General features: G+C 38.6%; 1 protein-coding gene across 1 annotated transcript; it reads right to left on the bottom strand.

Moving 5' to 3' along the window:
* Positions 1-138: 138 nt before the first annotated feature.
* Positions 139-12991, bottom strand: grpel1 (GrpE-like 1, mitochondrial). Its single transcript, XM_083915077.1, has 4 exons — positions 12895-12991; positions 6581-6713; positions 4933-5014; positions 139-807 (listed from the first exon to the last, which is right to left on the bottom strand). Exons 1-4 carry the CDS (start codon positions 12960-12962, stop codon positions 461-463), a joined length of 630 nt encoding a protein of 209 aa, XP_083771203.1. The 5' UTR covers positions 12963-12991; the 3' UTR covers positions 139-460.
* Positions 12992-20850: the final 7859 nt, after the last annotated feature.

Below are 20850 nucleotides of genomic sequence, written 5' to 3'. Positions count from 1 at the left end.
TAGAGCACCGAACCTGACAGCAGCCACAGACGCTCGCAGTTGCTCAAATCAGTAACATTGCAACCTTTCAGTACTGCTCCTTGCTTTTTTCACACAATGAATTCAAAACTTCACAAAAAAAGACAACTGAGAAGTAAGGTTGATCATTATTAGGGCTTTAAAAAAAAAAAAAAAAGTCTGGAATGATACCAGCAGCTCAGAAACAGCAAAACTTTTACATCTCTTACAGTTTAGATTTATAGTTGAAAAGGAGACATGATAGCCTCTGCAATCTTTGACAATAACTGACTGAAATGACTTACTGAAATCATACTGCGAAGACTGCCCTTTAACATACATACAAAGTTCAATCCAGTTGGTTTCCTGTGTCTTTGACGCTTGACCAGTCTGCTATACCTGAGGTCATCCATCACTCAGGCAGCATATCAAATACAACTTTGTCAGAATTAAATTATCACTTTTAGGGAGCTTTGACCACACCCACCAATGCTGGCCTGAGAGTGCGACCGTGAAGCTTGTAGCCTACTTTGGTTACTATGGCAATGGTGCCGGGCTCCTTGCCCTCCACAGGGGCGTGGAAGAGGGCCTCATGCTCATAGGGGTCAAACTTCTGGCCATCAGGATTGAGCTTGACCAAGCCATGCTTGGTGAGGACCTTCTGAATCTGGACCTCAGTCATCACCAGGCCGTTATACAGGTTCTGCAGGTGAGGGTTCTGGCTCGTCAACTCCTCCTTGGGCACACTCTTTGTGGCCTTTTCCAAGATGTCCGCCACCTCCAGCAGGTCCTTGCAGAAGCCCTGGATCCCTGGTAATGGAAGGAAGTTAGAACATTATTCAGCATGCTACCTTTGTATGAACACAATGAAACTTAAAAAGTGAAATCATCTATTTTCATATGTGCTAAAACAGTCACTATATCTTGGCAGCAAAATCAGACATCTGATCAGAGACTAATTGGTTGATTTGGTTGGGCAACGTGGAATCTAGCAGATGCCATTAGGTGCAGACAGGGAGTAGAAGGTGGAGGTAGAGCTACATGACTTTTTCCACAGATCGCAGATCAATTTTTGTTTACCATAAGACTTCAGCTTTGAAGTGAGACTAGAATATGACTTAAAAGGAAATGGAATGGCACAACAAGGAGGAAATAACTGTTGTCTTTTGTGACATGCTCAAATGTAGTGTAGCAGTGGCATTGGTTAAAAAAAAGTTATACAGTCCACAAAATAATATCAGTTACACTACAAGTTTAGAGATGGTAATAGGTAGGACAAAACATGCTGCCGAAGAAGACCTCAGCTGCAGAAGGTGAAAAAAGAAAGAAAGGATCACTGAGGCAGGGCTTAAACTCCAGTGTGCCAGTTTGGACATTTTCAGGGAACTACCTAGAATTGTCACACTCCAGCTAGAGAACTGAGGTATGCAAATTAAATGCTGCTGGATGTCCCCAGGACATGCTGAGCAAGGCACCCGTTTACTGTATTTTTATGTGAATTTACTATGACATGATGTAAGTTGACATGTACAGCACTTTGGTCAACTGTTGGTTTTCTAAAATGTGTTTTTTTAAATTCCGTTTGAGTTGAAGACTTTACTCTTGTTTTCATTTCTTGGTTAAGTCACCTGCTGCAGGTCTGCAAATTGGTTTGAGGACATGACATCCTGAATTTGTTTAAATTATGCTGTATGAATCATTATCTGTAATATGACATATTTGGGCTTGTACTAACATGTATTTGATATATGCATTAAACTTTCATAACCTTTTTTTTTGGTGGGGGGGGGGGGCTTTTTCACAGCTTTATTTATTAGGACAGCTGAAGATTGACAGCAAAGGGTCTGGTCTCTGTATGTAGGGCTCCTGCTCTAACCACTAAACCACCGAGCGTCCTTGTGTATTGATACTTTTTAATGTGGATGTAACTCTTAAATCTTCAAATGCCTTTTGTGTTCACTCCTTTTAGTATGCAGTACTGATCTGTTTCTTGTACTGTATATTTTTGAATGCTAATAAGATACATAAGCAAACATAAGCAGTATTCAGGCCCCTTACATTTTTCACTGTGAATTTGCAGCGATTTGCTAAAATATTTTTTTCCTCATTAATTAATTAACAGTCACAGAGTTGTTCCTAAACCACTCCTTTGTCATTTTAGCTGTGTGCTTAGTGTCATTGTCTTGTTGAAAGGTGAACCTTCGGAACCTTCCTGAGCACACTGTGCAGGCTTTAATGTTTCATGAGGAGAGGCGTTCGTCGGGCCACAGTGCATTGTATGATGCCTCATATTAAAGTTAAAAATGAACTGTCATATGTTCGGATGTATTCCACCCAAGAAAAAAAAAATAGTGCAAACCTGAAAATTACCTGTTTGACTTGGCTTCTAAACCTTGCAACTAGAATTCAAAATGGTTTATTTGTCATATGCAAGACATAAAATTGGCAGACGCCACCTGCGGGTAACTTTTGTGATTGGTGGGTGAAACTGTCAATCTACCTGCCACGTTGGCGTGTAGCCAATAAGACAACGCGACATTGAGCAAGTGTTGTGTGATGTTGACCAATCAGATAGCCTATCGTTGCTAACTAAGCCCCGCCGTTTTCTTGAACTTACAAAATATAAAACAAGAGCAAGAAATATAAAAAATGTGGCGGCAAATTGCTGCTGTGAAGAGGCCGCTGGCTGCAACAGAACAAAAAGAGAATGAGGAGAATGATTAAAAAAAAAGAGAGAAAAAAGACGTTCTTGATACAAAGCAGAAAGGGATGGCAAGGTTCACTTATGTACGACGCCACAACAGAGGTGATGCACTGTCGGGATCGCCAAGTGGAAGAAGCAGAGGGGAGTGTCAGCTCCTCCTCCTCTTTTGAGGACTCAGAGCCCTTAGTCTCAAAAAAATTTGGCTGGTAAAAAAAAAGTGTGGCAGGTGGATTTAAAAATCCAAGTAAAATAAAAGTAAAATGTATAAGAGAAACACAAGTAAAGAGAGCTACCTGAGACCTAGTATTTCTGTTTCTGAGTGCAGTCCTGGATATTACACCAGAGTTCTTTGAGGCTCCAGCAGCACTCATTCCACTGACTCAGTCGCCGCCAGACCCCATGCCACAGCCTGGGTGTTCACGAGCCAGTGAGCCACTGGCCTCCTCCACCCCAGGACAAGAAAGGAAAACACAAAAACTCAAGCAAAAGGGATTGCTCAAAACCTCATGCATCTATCAACTTCTAGCAGCTATTGTGTGTGAAACAAACAAACAAAAAAACAGCATGTACGCCTGTGCCCCAAGTGCTGCTATGAGGAGCTTTAAGTTGAGCTGCCAGAAGAACCTCAGGAAATTGTATGGGAACAGTGGGAGAAGGTTAAAGTGTTCAATAGCAAGCCTGACACTTTAGCCAGACAGCAATACAACTCAATTCATACAATTCATTAACCCAGGGCTTCTGATTCGGGAATGTCCATACAGTAATCAGTGGCACGACACCAACGACGCATTTGCTGATGTAGCAAATCACAGAGTTTGTGTGTGTGTGTTTAAGTTATTGTAAGATGTCTTAAACATATCAAACTCTGTCAAGCTGAGCAGCGATGCAATCAGAGTCTGATTAGTCAGACCAGAGTTCAATTGCCCCTGGTGGGATTAATAAAGTTGTCTGAGTCTGGGTAGAAAGGCTGATGTACTGGTGGTAACTTGGCCACAGTGAAACCCCCCATGGGCTATGAGGTCTCCTTCCTGTTGATAACCCCAAACAGCTCATCAAGCGCTTGGTTGGTGTCTGAGTCCGGTGGAATGTACACCAATGTGAGAATTACCAATGTAAACTTGTTGGGAAAATAAAGCCTGCATCCAATCATGAGGTGCTCTAGGTTGCAAGAACAGTCCAAAGAAATGAGCTCCACATCTGAGCACTTGTTGTTGATTATGAAGCAATCTCAGTGTTTTTGAAATGTGTTGCAGGCATTAAAATATAAAATAAGCAAATATTTGCAAAAAAAAAACCCAAGGTTGAACATTAAATATCTTGTCTTTGTAGTGTATTCAACTGAATATAGGTTGAGAAGGATTGCAAATCATTGTATTCTTTTTTATTTACGTTTGACACAATGTCCCAAATTAATTTGAATTGGGGTTGTAGACACAAATACAAAAATACAGTAATAAATAATAAAAAGCAAAGTTGAAGAGGAGCTTGAGACAAGACAGCCATCTGCGCTACCATCTTGGTCAACCCAACTAGGGCTGATATATTATGTTTTTTTTTGTGCTGTGTTGAAAAAGTAAAGTATGCTTGGGGTTTGTGTTTTTGTGTGACTGTGTGTGGTAAATCCAAACTTATCCATTTAAAAATACCAAATGGCTTCAGTTCCCCATCAGACAGGGCTGTGACGGCAAGTTAACCGGTGAAAATATTCTAAATACAGCATACATTTGAAACTAATGTAGATTGTTTTTTTACATGGGCCTTTTGGGGGCTAAAATACATTTGCTGCTGCGTGTGTTTCCCCTGTCAACAGCAGTACATTGCTTTACTTCCGTGTCGGTAATCCGGCCTGTTTCTCCAAACTGAAGGCATACTGAATTCTACTACTGTAGTAATACAATGACTATGGATAGTACCTCATTCATACCCACTTGAAATTACCCTAACTTCCCCTTTAGAGCTTACATTGGATAACAGGAATGGAAAAAAAAAATGCATACTCTAATTCGAAAAAGCTTGTCATAAAAATCTATAACAAGTACATTCTCAAGACACAATTTCATCAAAAGGTCTAAAGTTGCCCTTTTGTGACATCCAGTTATTGGAATATTCAACTGCAGAATAATTTATCTACAACAGATTATTTTCTGCAGGATTTATACATGGCATATTACGTGGGGGATCCACTTGAAATATGTAAAAACCAGCAGAGATAAGAAAAAAAAAATCCTTACCGTATAATTTAGCATCTTCGATCATCTTCTGACTCCTCGTCCTGAGGTTCTCTGTGTCTGCTAAGGCCCGCTTGTACTTTTCCTAAAAGAAACAGTTAACCATTAACATTATAAGGCTCAGGCATAAAAAGCTGTGATAAATTATACGCCAAAGAAGACACAAGGAAACAGTTGAGCTAAGATGTTGTTCAAGCTACAGCACTTTGGTCATATTTATCACTTACTGACAGTTTTAATAGTTCCACATAAAAGCCCCAGATCAGAGGCAAATCAGTGTTGGCCTGGTGCTTGAGAATTGTTGGAGCCTATTAATTCTTTGTATTAATTATTTGGAAAATGGTATATGGTAATGGCATAAAATAATGATAATGATAACTATTTAGAATGTGTAATGTACATGAACTACTATTTATTATGATTGTTTTTGTTGTTTATGGCGCTCCTCCTTCTAGTCAGGCCATCCTCCTCCCGCGATTAAGGAGAGAGAACAGCTGGTTTGCTGGTCGGCTTTTTGTGTTGAAGGAGTGAGGAGTGAAACAGTTTATCAACCGCTAAATTACGTTTTTTATTTGCTTATGGTTTGAAGTCAACTGGAGGATATTTCTGTTTATGTAAATAAATGCGAAACCCTTTTTGTTGAAACAAGAAACATCTCCGTGAGTGCTTTTTATTTTAGTGAGTCGTAGACCTCCTCCTCAGAAACTACTCTGACGATTTTTGAACTTTCTTGTATGCAAGAGTAGCCATGACAAGAATAGATGTTTGAGTGCTATGTGTGAACTGTTCAAAGGTGCCTCACAGATAGGGTTGTCAAAAAAAAAAGATACTCGGAAAATAATCTCTACTAAAAATTAGCATCGGATTAGATACCAACCAGACAAAACAAGACAGAAGATACAGCTCGTCTCTCTGACCACATGAATGCTGATTCATCACGTTAACAACACTGAGCTGATGCTGGAGGACCTTCACTAGCAGTTTTAGTAGAAAAAGAACAAAGCAAAAGTGCTGTTTCGAAGTATTTAGCATACAAGGCTAATGACCACGAAAGGCTAAGGATGCAAAGCGTCTTTAAGACCAATACCCTGGTCTTTATGGTGGATTTAGAATCGGTAGAGTTCTTGTTTCAACAACAATAAAGTATTAAACAGTTACGTCTGTCAAGTTTTCAGTGAGCTAGCGACTAATAATAAACAGTAACCCTGACGACGGAGCTAAGCAGCTAACGTCGACAGTACTGCTTGTCTTATGTTTAGAGACATTTGTTTGACAGGATGACACAACAGGATGGTGTGAAATCCTGAAATCGGTCAGTCAGGTTGAAAACCTTCAAGACCCCCAGACTGTCATGTGACCAGTAGAGCTATCTGACAACAACTGTATCAACCTTCTTCTTCACCTTCAGAGGTTTGTTTTATTTCATGGTTCAGCATGATAAAAATGTCCTCAAGACTAGATCAAGAATACACCGGAGAATGAGCTGCTGTTACATGCGGGCTCACATTTTGGATTTAACGGTCTTTGTACTAGGGAGCTAGGCGGGTAAACCCTGTTGGATCCCTAGTCCACCTTAATCAGACATTTGTGTTTGCTGTCTAATGTTTACATAATTTTAGGTTTGCAGTCACATGTGTGAAAAGAATCTTACTGTCATGTCCTTGAGCTGTTCACTCAGCTGGGTCTTCTCTACAAGGAGTGTATTTTCTGGCTTCTCAGCCTCCTCCTCTGACTTGTGGCCATTCTCCTGTTGGGTGGCTGTGCATAAGAGTCGTGGAGACACTCTTGGTGGGAAGGTAAGAGAGAGAAACACCATGAAAAACTAGGAGAAATTGATCCATTGATCAAAATCAGGTAGAGATGGAACTACTTGAACAATGTTTTTATTGTTTTTCAATAAGAGCACACAAAACACATTGACACATAACACACAGGTTGCACAATGAAATGCAGGCGAACCTTACTGCATACACATACATACAAAATAACCCAAAACACACACACACAAAAAGTAAATAAACATTATTAATAAAAATAGACATGCACACAAATTGAGATATCCACATAAAAATAATTATAATAAATTGAAATAAAATTGTCACTCAATAGCCCTACAGAGAGATTGGATCTATTGTTGCTTGAGAAAAGTCCATTAACGGTGTCCACATCTCTTCAAATTCTTGTACTTTACCCCTGATTACATAGGTTAGCTTTTCTAACGTAACATACATTGCCATCTTTCTAATCCATGATTGTGTAGAGGATACTTTAGTCTCTCTCCAAGACAACGCAATCCTCCTCCTGCAGGCCAAAGTTGATCAGAGTCTTACACTTAGAGTTAACAGAAAAGCTATCTGGTTATATCCCTAAAATACAAAGTTTTGCTACGCAGGGTACGCAGGGCCTTTCTCAGTCGAACACTTCACACAAGTACCTGGAGTGTCAGGGGACCATTTATTGAGTTTCTCAGGGATTATGTATGTCCTCATTAACCACTTGTGTTGTAGCAGTTTCATGAGAGTATTAATGGTTTGTGTTTGAGCTTTTATACAAGCTTTCACCCACCCAGCTTCTTCAATATGTTCCTTAATATCTAAACTCCATGCCCTCCTTCTGTCATGACTAGATTCCTCTTCATGCAAGAGAAGTGCTGTGTTCAGTATATAGTAGATTTGGCGTTTCCCTTTCATGTGTTTTAACACAATGTCCTCAAGGCAGGACAGTGGCGGTTCATGTGTAGTGCTTGTAGTTAATGGTCATTACACATGCAGTAGGGTTGGTATATAATAATTATATCCATAATATATCCCCCAAGTCCATATCTTGGTAACAAATTGAACAAATAATGCCATTCAATTATATCAGACTGTTGGAGTTTCTCCATTTGTACAAACAGAAATGGGGGAATGATCACTAATGACATATACAGTCATAACAATCCATAATTTTGGATACGCGTGGAGGATGGATGGACAGTTGCCGGAGGAGGACGCCAACAAATGGGTGTGTGTGTGTGTGTGTGTGTGTGGGGGGGGGGGGGTCGTTGCCTGTGAACAGGCGGAGAACTGGGAGAATCTGCTCCAAACTCAAACAATGTGGATTCAGATAACAACTTAAGATCAACGCTCGCTGCCAAGGAATCAACTTTGAGAACAGATGGACAATTCATGGACACAGTCTTCGCAAAAACAGGTCTACACATTATTCATCTCAATGTAAGAAGCCTTTTCAATAAGCTAGATGAAATCAGGCTACTGGTCTGCAAAAGTAAGATCGCAGTGTTGAGTTTTTCTGAAACATGTCTAGATAGCTCCATAAATGATGCCGAGATAGAAATTGAAAATTACACGGTTGTCAGAAAGGACAGAAACCGGAGAGGGGGAGGGGTTTGTGTTTACGTTCGAGCAGACATAGGCTTCAATGTTAGAACCGAGTTGGATCATGTTGATGTAGAGGCTGTATGGCTGAACATTTTATTACCTAAATCCAAACCCATTTTAATAGGAGCCTGCTACAGGCCACCGGATCAACAAAACTTTTATGAACTTTTGGAAGAAACTTGTGCAAAATCCGTAGACTTTGTTGAATCCGAGGTGATAATGATTGGTGATTTTAATACAGACGTCTTGAAGAAGGATGCCTTCATATGTAAAGCTCTGAGGTCTTTTACTAGCCTATTTGATTCACACCAGTTGATCACACAATTCACAAGGGTCAGTACTGATACCCAAACCATCTTTGATTTAATACTTGTATCGGACCAATCAAAAATACTGAAAAGTGGTGTAATAGAATATGGACTTAGCGATCATTCAATAATTTTTTGTACACATAAAATCAAGAAAGCACGGTTCAATTGTCATAATACAATTAAAACTAGATCTTTAAAAAACTACAGCAAGGAGGCTTTGTGTACGCTATTAAGTGATACAGATTGGTCTCCTGTTTACATTGTGCAGAAGTGGATAAAACTTGGTTATACTTCAAATCATTGTTCTTGGCAGCAGTAGACACACTAGCCCCAGTATAAAAGCCAGAACAGAGCCCTGGATAAATGCAGACATTTTAATAGCCATAAAAAGGAGAAAAGATCTTTTTAATTCTTTGAGAAAGATTAAAAATTAGAATTTGCTAATGGAGTATAAAAAACACCGGAATGATGTAAACCAATTGATTAGGAAGGCCAAGGCAGGATTTTTTAATGATAGAATAGCAGAAAATAGGAACGACCCCAGGAAGCTATGGAAGACCCTGAAAATGCAATACAGCAAACAAGTCAAAACCAGATCATTTAACCTCAACATGAATATATAAGGCACAGTTAACCCCTAATGCATAACCCTAACCCACAACAAGTGGCAAACAGTTTAAATAATTATTTTACAACCATTGCCAACACATTGGTAAGAAAGTTGCCGAATCAAGTAGGGCTCTATGGTGACAGTCATGTTCAACAGTTTTATCAGCAGAAGGGAGTCCAGATAAATACTTTTTCCTTGACCAGCGATGCTATTCTCAAATAGCTCAAAAGTCTAAATCCTAATAAAGCAACAGGTTTGGATAATATTCGCACAAGGTTCATTCAAGATGCTGCAGAAGTTATAGCTACATGCATAACCCGCATAATCCACATAACCAACGTGTCCATTGAACAAAGCAAATTTCCAACTGAATTTAAAAAGGGCAAGGGTAACCCCTTTACACAAAAAGGGAAGCAAGCTAGAGCAGGGAAACTATCGCCCCCCAAGATAAAGCTGTAGTGGAGAGTGTACTGAGTTCAGAACTTCAGAAAGTCTTTGGCCAGTTGAAAACAAGCTGTCCCTTCATTTAGGTAAGACCGAGTCAATCCTATTTGGTTCAAATTCAAAGTTGAGGAAGTCTCCTGGGTTCAAGGTAGTAGTGGGTGAATCTGAGATTATAGCTCAAAACACTAACTTATCTAGGAATTTCCCATCTTATTGATAGAAAAGCCTTAGAGACACTGACCGGGGCCCTAGTTCAAGGTCACTTTGGCTATGCCTGCACCTCATGGTTTACTAACCTTCCAAAAAAACCTCAAAACTAAATTACGAACATCCCAAAACAAACTAGTGAGGCTGATTCTCAAGCTTCAACCTCTCACTCATCTCACTCCTGCTCATTTTAGTAGCCTTAAGTGGCTGAAAGTAGAGAACAGTGTAAATTATATACAACTGTGTATGGTGCATTGAATTATAAAAAATGAGGTACCTAAATATCTATATAATTATTTTTCTAGAATACTGAACACACACACAGCTACTCCACAAGGAGAAGTGCTACTAATTTAGAGGTATTTAGATTTAAAAGTTGCTTGGGAAAGGGCTCTTTTTTATATTCAGCGGCAGTTTTATGGAATGGATTACCTACCAATCTGAAGACAATGGGTTCTCTAGTGAGTTTCAAAACCGCCTTTAAAAAATGGTTGAGTATCAGACAGTCATAAGATGGTGGTATTTATTGGTATCTTTTTAACTTATGTATGTGTATGTGTGTATATGTGTATGTTTGTATGTGTTTGATTGAATTGTGTTGTTTTATTTCCTTCCTACACTATCATATACATTGCATTTGACACACACGCACACTCTCACACATCACACTTACAAATGCATACACTACGAAGGGACCACAATGGAAATAAGCCCTTGGGCTTTTTTGTGTTATCCTTTTGTCCTGATGCACTTTTGTATTCCTACCCTTGTACATATGTGCATATATATGACATATGATAAAGAATTTCAATACCAGTTCTTGTGATACTAAACAATAATCAATGCGAGACCTAGACTTATGTATTTCTGAATGGCATGAGTATTCCAATATATCTGGGTTACGTTTTCTCCAGATTTCAGATAAGTTCAAAGCCATGATATATTGTAAAATTGTTTTTCTAGATTGATTTTTATGGGGATCACTTTTTGTAGATCGTTCTACCAACGGGTTCAAAGTGCAATTGAAATCCCTGCCAATAATGTTTAAGCCATAAAATGAAGACAAGGTTAAAAAGAAATCTTCAAAAGATTTAGGGTTATCCTCATTAGGACCATATATGCTGACCAAATTCAATGCGAGGCAGTATCCTTCCCTGGGCGATTACAAATCTTCCTGTGGATAAGAATTAGCACCCCCCTAGCGTAATTGTTATACGTGGCATGTATAACTTGACCAGGCCACCTACGTTTTACTTGTTTAACTTTAGTAACTGAGGTATGAATTTCCTGAAAAAATATTTTAGAATGTAGCTTTTTAAGTCTGTTCATTACCTGTTTCAGTATGGTTAGCTTGTTAAGTCCCCTAACATTCCAGCTTGTTAATCTTAAATCAGACCGTTTTGGACCTTCCATGTTGCTTCAAGTGCAGAAACAAACTAAATAAAGGACCTCTGATAAGTTTCAGTTTCATTGTTAAGAGTGGAGCCTCTTCCCAAAACAATTTAACAAACAATCTGTGAATATGTGAATCTCCAACGCTGTCTGAGTTTTCTTAGAGTTGTAAACATGTAGAGACAGAATTTACGCCATCGTGCAAATAAGATCAATAAACCTCTGAATATTCTCATTTGTCCAGGTCATCATCCCCTAAGCAATTTCACTCAAAAGCAACTTGACTTGGTTATGCGGGTATTTTATAGTGGGCTATATGGACCTTTTCAAAGATGTAAACATAAACATTCTAAATGTGACTGACATCAGCTGACAGGAAGTTGACAAGGAACAAGGCTGTTGCCAAGCAAAGGTCTATGGACCTTTTCAATGGAGGATATAATGTACCTTTTTCATTGAAAAAGTCTATTTTCGTGGCTAGGCGACATCCTGTGGCCTTTCTAACTACCTGTCAGCTGATGTCATTCAAATAAAATACAACAGGAAATAAACTAGGACTGTTTTGGAATGTTTAGGTTTACATCTTTAATAAGGTCCAAAGTGAATAAAATTAACCACGGATAATTCGAACAACACTTTTAAATGGCGTACACACTATATAGTGCACTACTTCTGTGATAGGGTACGATTTTGAAGTGTGACCAAACTGTGCACAGCAGCTTCCATACAGCGACTGTTGATTCTACCATCATATTTTTAATAGCTGGCTTTGAACCCTATACCTGTGTATTGCTTTTAGATATTTACCACGGCCATGGGGATTTGGCTGCCATAGTGGTTTTTGTTAAATTTGCCCCACCCCAAAAACAAATACAAATCGAATAGAAACTCTGGTCTCTCTACTGTTTTGTTGTATATATCATTATTGTTATTACTGTTGTAGTATATTTTGCATATTTTGTTGTATATATTATTATTGTTTATAGCACACTGTGCACTGTATATATACACTATGTATATATTGGATTATATTCATGTTATGTACAGAGTGTTTATTTGCTGACCCACTACTACTGCTGTTACAAAATAATTTCCCAGTCTGGGAACATTAAAGTAATTATATTGTATTCTACTCTATTCTATAAATAGATCAAAATGAATAGGGTACAGTCCAATAAAACAAAAATATATCTAATTTGCGAAAATGTGGACAAAACGATGTAGTTTGGTTTACCATTCTCTTCATTCAAGAAAAGAGGAAACACTTACGGAAGTCTAAGTATTATAAAACGCACTCCAGCTGATTAAAAAAACGAACAACGTTCCTCGAATACTGAACTACATCCCTCATAGTATCATGTTATTTCATCATCCTTCTTCTAGCAGTTATTCTAACAATTACAAACACACGCATGGGCAAACAAAATCACGACTGGTCCAATTAACTGTCTTTCACATAAGGTCAACATTAAGGACCACGGTCGGTTACGAAAGTTATGCTAGCTGGCTAACGTTGATACTTCCCCATGCACTGAGACGATAGGAGCTCACTATCCTGGCAAACCGTACCTAGCGTTGCTGTGGCAGGCAAATATCACAAAGTAGATATTTAGTACGTTACCTTATTATCGTAGGTGAAACTACAAGTAAGTAGCTCTTTCTCAATGCTCGCACACACCAGCTCGCCATTTTCCACTGCGTGCACCAATGTACAGCTAAAACCATAGACATAAAGAGTAGACGCCTCATCGAACGTTGGGCCTAGTGGCGCTGACGAGCGGTGGAGCCGCCATCTTGGCCCGGTCGCCCGCTCCACTCAGTGTAAGGACGGGACACGGTTCAGCGTATTTTAATATTCACAGTGGGATTAGCAGTAATAGAATATTCTGATATATGATATATGTGATGTATGATAGGTGTTTTGCAAACACTATAAATATAAACACAACAAGAGAAATCATTTATAGAGTATTAATAGGCTGTATTTCATACATGAATACATAAATCTCTCTCTCTTTCTCTCTCTCTCTTTCTCTCTCTCTCACACACACACACACACACACACACACACACACACACACACACACACACACAAACACACGCAAGCACACACACACACACACACACACTCAGAGAAAATTAAAATACATATAAATCAAGAGTATCAATACAATTAGGTCAGAGAGAGAGATGACATTTTGGACACATCTAAATACAAGTCAAACAGACACACTTTCATTTAAAGCACTAAAAAAACCAAGAGCCGAACCCTATATGTTTATAAATATTCAGAAATGATCCATGCTCTGCCAGTCGCATAGTCGTGGTAGTGGAGAGGAGAGGGAGCGAGTGTGTGTGTGGTATAAAAATATATATAACATTTTGTTAAATCGATCATTTTCACACTGTTTTGTTCTTGCACAGTTACCAATTTGAGTGTAGCTCTAATTGGTAAAGAAAGTGATGTTGTAGGAGAACTTTGTATAGTATCTAAAATGACTGTGTCCTTTGTTTTTAGGCAAGGTCTAATTATGTGAATGTCTTCTTTATTACATATTTTAATTATGTAGTAATTGTATTTAATGTGCAAACAAAAACACGGGGCATAGTTCAGTAATATCCATTTTAAATTATACAAACCATTTAAGATTTTTCCTTAGTTAAATAAATGTATGATTTTTTCTTTTCATACTGTTTCAACTTCTGTGGTACAACTGAACTAAAAAAGCCTGGACTCATCAGCTCTGGTTTACAAACATGTGACGTTCGTCCTGCTTTAAGTGGAGATGTGGAGAACCAAGTAAAAATGTGTGGAACATTTAGTTCAGCAGTGAGAATATCGGGCACAGAGTGGAAACACATGTTAAATCTCTAATTCTTTCTTTATAATAAAGCCCACATCATGTTGCTCCTGTTTGATGAAACAGTTTCACAGCAAAGGATATTGATCAGATTCTGTCACTTCTCCTTTGATAGTCTAAACTTTAAAAAAAAAAGTGACATGACATGAAAAATGATCTCATAATTCATGTCAATGTCATGTTCAATTTTTAAAAAAACAAAACTGAGAATATCTGAGGTGACCTGAGATGAACTGTCTCTGAAGTGTCTTCCTCTCATGAAACCACAGCACATCCTCCGCTGACCTACTGCTGGAAATGTGCAATCCATTTACACTAGACCACATGTACGACAACCCCTCTCCTCCCTGCTTCTCCTTTCATATCTACACAGGCATGCACACACACACACACACACACGCACGCACGCACACACACACACAGACACACACACACACACACACACACACAGGCTTGCACACACACATCTGGCCGGGGGTAAATTAACTAAGATTCCCACAGAGGCTAATCTCCATGCCTCTACTGTGACAAGATAATAATAATAAAATAAGGGACAGCAGCTCCTCTGGCAGCTAAATATTTATCTACCTGCCACAGCCTGAGGGAGTCACTATAACATTAAAAAATGCATGGATTTATGTATAATTGTTTAAAATTGTACTGTACCGTACTGATTATGAATTGTAATATTGTAATATTAGATTAGAGCAGGAATACGCTGCACAGTGCTCTGGCATCTTGTTCCTTCTGCTGCTCAACTCAGAGGCTCAACGAGTCACTCATAGAACTAATCTGGGAGAAGGACCGATCCAAGATGGCGGCCGCATTTCTCGCGGCCCAACGTTCGATGCGGCATCTACTCTTTATATCTATGGCTAAAACCACCTGGTAACACAAACTGACGTGTCGCACAGTGATGATGGCTACAGCCTACGGTTGGCTGGAGCCAACCAGGAGTCAGTCGCATAGACATATAAAGAGTAGATGCCGCATCGAACGTTGGGCCGCGAGAAATGCGGCCGCCATCTTGGATCGGTCCTTCTCCCAGATCAGTTCTATGAGTGACTCGTTGAGCCTCTGAGTTGAGCAGCAGAAGGAACAAGATGCCAGAGCCCTGTGCAGCGTATTCCTGCTCTAATCTAATATTACAATATTACAATTCATAATCAGTACGGTACAGTACAATTTTAAACAATTAGACATAAATCCATGCATTTTTGAATGTTATAGTGAGTCCCTCAGGCTGTGGCAGGTAGATAAATATTTAGCTGCCAGAGGAGCTGCTGTCCCTTATTATATTATTATTATCTTGTCACAGTAGAGGCGTGGAGATTAGCCTCTGTGGGAATGTTAGTTAATTTACCCCCGGCCAGATGTGTGTGTGTGTGCATGCCTGTGTAGATATGAAAGGAGAAGCAGGGAGGAGAGGGGTTGTCGTACATGTGGTCCAGTGTAAATGGTTGCACATTTCCAGTAGTAGGTCAGCGGAGGATGTGCTGTGGTTTCATGAGAGGAAGACACTTCAGAGACAGTTCATCTCAGGTCACCTCAGATATTCTCAGTTTTGTTTTTTTTTAAATATTGAACATGACTTTGAGATGAATTATGAGATAATTTTTCATGTCATGTCACTTTTTTTTTTAAAGTTTAGACTATCAAAGGAGAAGTGACAGAATCTGACCAATATCCTTTGCTGTTAAACTGTTTCATCAAACAGGAGCAACATGATGTGGGGTTTATTATAAAGAATGAATCAGAGATTTACGAGGCAGGCGTGAACATGTATTTCCACTCTGTGCCCGATATTCTCACAGCTGAACTAAATGTTCCACACATTTTGACTTGGTTCTCCACATCTCCACTTAAAGCAGGACGAACGTCACATGTTTGTAAACCAGAGCTGATGAGTCCAGGCTGTTTTAGTTCAGTTGTACCACAGAAGTTGAAACAGTCTGAAAAGAAAAAATCATACATTTATTTAACTAAGGAAAAATCTTAAATGGTTTGTATAATTTAAAATGGATATTACTGAACTATGCCCCGTGTTTTTGTTTGCACATTAAATACAATTACTACATCATTAAAATATGTAATAAAGAAGACATTCACATAATTAGACCTTGCCTAAAAACAAAGGACACAGTCATTTTAGATACTATACAAAGTACTCCTCCAACATCACTGTCTTTACCAATTAGAGCTACACTCTCATTGGTAACTGTGCAAGAACAAAACAGTGTGAAAATGATCGATTTAACAAAATGTTATATATATTTGTATACCACACACACTCGCTCAAATGTGGACCCTGCCTCTCCTCTCCACTACCACGACTATTCGACTGGCAGAGCATGGATCATTTCTGAATATTTATAAACATATAGGGTTCGGCTCTTGTTTTTGTTTTTTAGTGCTTTAAATGAAAGTGTGTCTGTTTGACTTGTATTTAGATGTGTCCAAAATGTCATCTCTCTCTCTCTGACCTAATTGTATTGATACTCTTGATTTATATGTATTTTAATTTTCTCTGAGTGTGTGTGTGTGTGTGTGTGTGCGTGCGTGTGTTTGTGTGTGTGTGTGTGTGTGTGTGTGTGTGCGTGCGTGTGTTTGTGTGTGTGAGAGAGAGAGAGAAAGAGAGAGAGTGAGTGAGAGAGAGATTTATGTATTCATGTATGAAATATAGCCTATTAATACTCTATAAATGATTTATCTTGTTGCGTTTATATTTATAGTGTTTGTAAAACACCTATCATACATCACATATATCATATATCAGAATATTCTATTACTGTTAATCCCACTGTGAATATTAAAATACGCTGAACCGTGTCCTGTCCTTACACTGAGTGGAGCGGGCGACCGGGCCAAGATGGCGGCTCCACCGCTCGTCAGCGCCAATAGGCCCAACCATAGACATAAAGAGTAGACGCCTCATCGAACGTTGGGCCTATTGGCGCTGACGAGCGGTGGAGCCGCCATCTTGGCCCGGTCGCCCGCTCCACTCAGTGTAAGGACAGGACACGGTTCAGCGTATTTTAATATTCACAGTGGGATTAACAGTAATAGAATATTCTGATATATGATTTATGTGATGTATGATAGGTGTTTTACAAACACTATAAATATAAACACAACAAGAGAAATCATTTATAGAGGATTAATAGGCTATATTTCATACATGAATACATAAATCTCTCTCTCACTCACTCTCTCTCTCTCTCTCTCTCTCTCTCTCACACACACACACACACACACACACACACACACACACAAACACACGCAAGCACACACACACACACACACACACACACAAACACACGCAAGCACACACACACACACACAAACACACGCACGCACACACACACACACACACACACTCAGAGAAAATTAAAATACATATAAATCAAGAGTATCAATACAATTAGGTCAGAGAGAGAGAGATGACATTTTGGACACATCTAAATACAAGTCAAACAGACACACTTTCATTTAAAGCACTAAAAAGAAACCAAGAGCCGAACCCTATATGTTTACAAATATTCAGAAATGATCCATGCTCTGCCAGTCGCATAGTCGTGGTAGTGGAGAGGAGAGGGAGCGAGTGTGTGTGTGGTATAAAAATATATATAACATTTTGTTAAATCGATCATTTTCACACTGTTTTGTTATTGCACAGTTACCAATTTGAGTGTAGCTCTAATTGGTAAAGACAGTGATGTTGTAGGAGAACTTTGTATAGTATCTAAAATGACTGTGTCCTTGTTTTTAGGCAAGGTCTAATTATGTGAATGTCTTCTTTATTACATATTTTAATTATGTAGTAATTGTATTTAATGTGCAAACAAAAACACGGGGCATAGTTCAGTAATATCCATTTTAAATTATACAAACCATTTAAGATTTTTCCTTAGTTAAATAAATTTATGATTTTTTCTTTTCAGACTGTTTCAACTTCTCTGGTACAACTGAACTAAAAAAGCCTGGAATCATCAGCTCTGGTTTACAAACATGTGACGTTCGTCCTGCTTTAAGTGGAGATGTGGAGAACCAAGTAAAAATGTATGGAACATTTTGTTCAGCTGTGAGAATATCGGGCACAGAGTGGAAATACATGTTCACGCTTGCCTCGTAAATCTCTAATTCATTCTTTATAATAAAGCCCACATCATGTTGCTCCTGTTTGATGAAACAGTTTAACAGCAAAGGATATTGATCAGATTCTGTCACTTCTCCTTTGATAGTCTAAACTTTAAAAAAAAAGTGACATGACATGAAAAATGATCTCATAATTCATGTCAATGTCATGTTCAATATTTAAAAAAACAAAACTGAGAATATCTGAGGTGACCTGAGATGAACTGTCTCTGAAGTGTCTTCCTCTCATGAAACCCCAGCACATCCTCCGCTGACCTAATGCTGGAAATGTGCAATCCATTTACACTAGACCACATGTACGACAACCCCTCTCCTCCCTGCTTCTCCTTTAATATCTACACAGGCTTGCACACACACATCTGGCCGGGGGGTAAATTAACTAACATTCCCACAGAGGCTAATCTCCACGCCTCTACTGTGACAAGATAATAATAATAAAATAAGGGACAGCAGCTCCTCTGGCAGCTAAATATGTATCTACCTGCCACAGCCTGAGGGACTCACTATAACATTCAAAAATGCATGGATTTATGTATAATTGTTTAAAATTGTACTGTACCGTACTGATTATGAATTGTAATATTGTAATATTAGATTAGAGCAGGAATACGCTGCACAGTGCTCTGGCATCTTGTTCCTTCTGCTGCTCAACTCAGAGGCTCAACGAGTCACTCATAGAACTGATCTGGGAGAAGGACCGGTCCAAGATGGCGGCCGCATTTCTCGCGGCCCAACGTTCGATGCGGCATCTACTCTTTATATGTCTATGGGCCCAACGTTCGATGAGGCGTCTACTCTTTATGTCTATGGTCAGTCGGAGGTCACCTCTACCATTTCTCCAATCAGATTCAGAGACGAGCATGACGACACGCAGTAGTTTGGTTGAGTTGAAGTTGGTGAATCATTATGTAATGTTAAAACGGTAAAGAAAAAGTCTCTCTAAAGCCAGTCAAATTGGTTGAAAAAAATAAAATGAAAAACAATATCCATTTTAAACGGGAGCCAGACTACCCAGACCGTTTTTTTAATCCTTTATTCACCACCATTTTTTTTCACTTTTTCTTCTGTAAAAGCCAAGCGGATGCTTTTGAAGAATGAAATGAAGGAACAGGTGACCAGGACGTGGGTCACGTATTTCAAAATAAAAGCCTAGAGGATATTTGATATGTGATATGTCCATTCCAAATAGACAATAAATAGATTCGATGGATGGATAGCGTTCATCTTTATATTTGATGTCATACGGATCTTAATATGGTTTGATTCATGTAATTATTGTGTGAGTTGTTACTGTTAGCAGTGATATTTGACTATTTGATTGTGAATACAGATCAAGCTGATCTTTACCATCTCAACCAGTAGATGGCAGTAGCTATGAGTGTATTTACCAAGGACTGTAATAATAATAATATGTAATATTAATAATATTAAATAATATAATATTAATTCATATTAAATATTAATATTTTCTGTAAGAAAATAATCCATACAAAATGTATTCAACCATATATAGACATACTTTCAATAGCATGAATAAACTTCATTATATCAACATAATTACAGCCTACTACAAATTAAAATAAATGAAGCTATGGCTGCAAAACATTGACCTGAATGCTAAAAGAGAAGAGTATTTTACAACATCTTCATGACCAGCAGGCCTAAAATAAAATAAAACAGACTTTCAATGATAAATATGTCTTGTCAGGTGACATCCATCAGGGCTTTATGCCCACTTTTTATTTGCTCTGGCTGATATTGTACAATAGCATGCTTACATCTGGGCACTGCAACTAAAAACAAAGATGTTGGGGTCAGCAATAGAGTCAGTGCCCAAAAACTAGAGGCTAAAAAGTCAAGACTTCCACCCTTTGCAGCATGTCATGCATGTCCCACCTCTCTTGTCTCCCCATTTCCTATTGATCTTCAGCTGTTCTACAGCTATAATAATAAAGGCAAAAAGCCCCAAACAACAATCTTTAATACAAACTGCAGAAGTAAAAATCATCCCCTTACTTGCCAAACTTAAATCACATCATTACATCAACAGCCGCACTAGATTCACTACTGTTTTATATTGAAATGAAACATAGTTATATATGACTGAAACCTCAAATAAACAAGGCAACATATTCAATTTATCACATTCATCCCTTCTAGCCAAAAACATCATAAGGGTCATAATTTAACCCATTCAGCATATTCATCGTCATCATATTCACTTCTGGCTGACTGACTTATGGCTATTATAGGACTCAGACCTCTTCAAATTCATAGTCCCATTTTCAAGGCTATAACAGAGGAAAGTCAGTCAGTTTGTGTTGTCACTCAGTAAGGTGGATTTCAAAAGGCCTCAGTGACTTGGATGGGATATTGTTTTTTTTACCATTACCTTTTACCATTTTCAAAGCAAAAAACGGAGAGTCTACTGTACCTTGATGAGGTCACTCACACAGCAGCTTTAGAATTTATTAGAATATTTTCAGATGGACCTGTCACCTCCCGCCTCCTGAAAAGTGACAGCTGTAATGGTAAATTTGAATATTCCTTCTTCCTTGAGA

Source organism: Echiichthys vipera, assembly GCF_963691815.1.
Source record: "Echiichthys vipera genome assembly, chromosome: 6".
In the NCBI taxonomy this organism is placed as follows: domain Eukaryota; kingdom Metazoa; phylum Chordata; class Actinopteri; order Perciformes; family Trachinidae; genus Echiichthys; species Echiichthys vipera.
The sequence above is the reverse complement of the archived record's forward strand: the minus strand, read 5'-3'. Positions and strand labels throughout refer to the sequence as shown.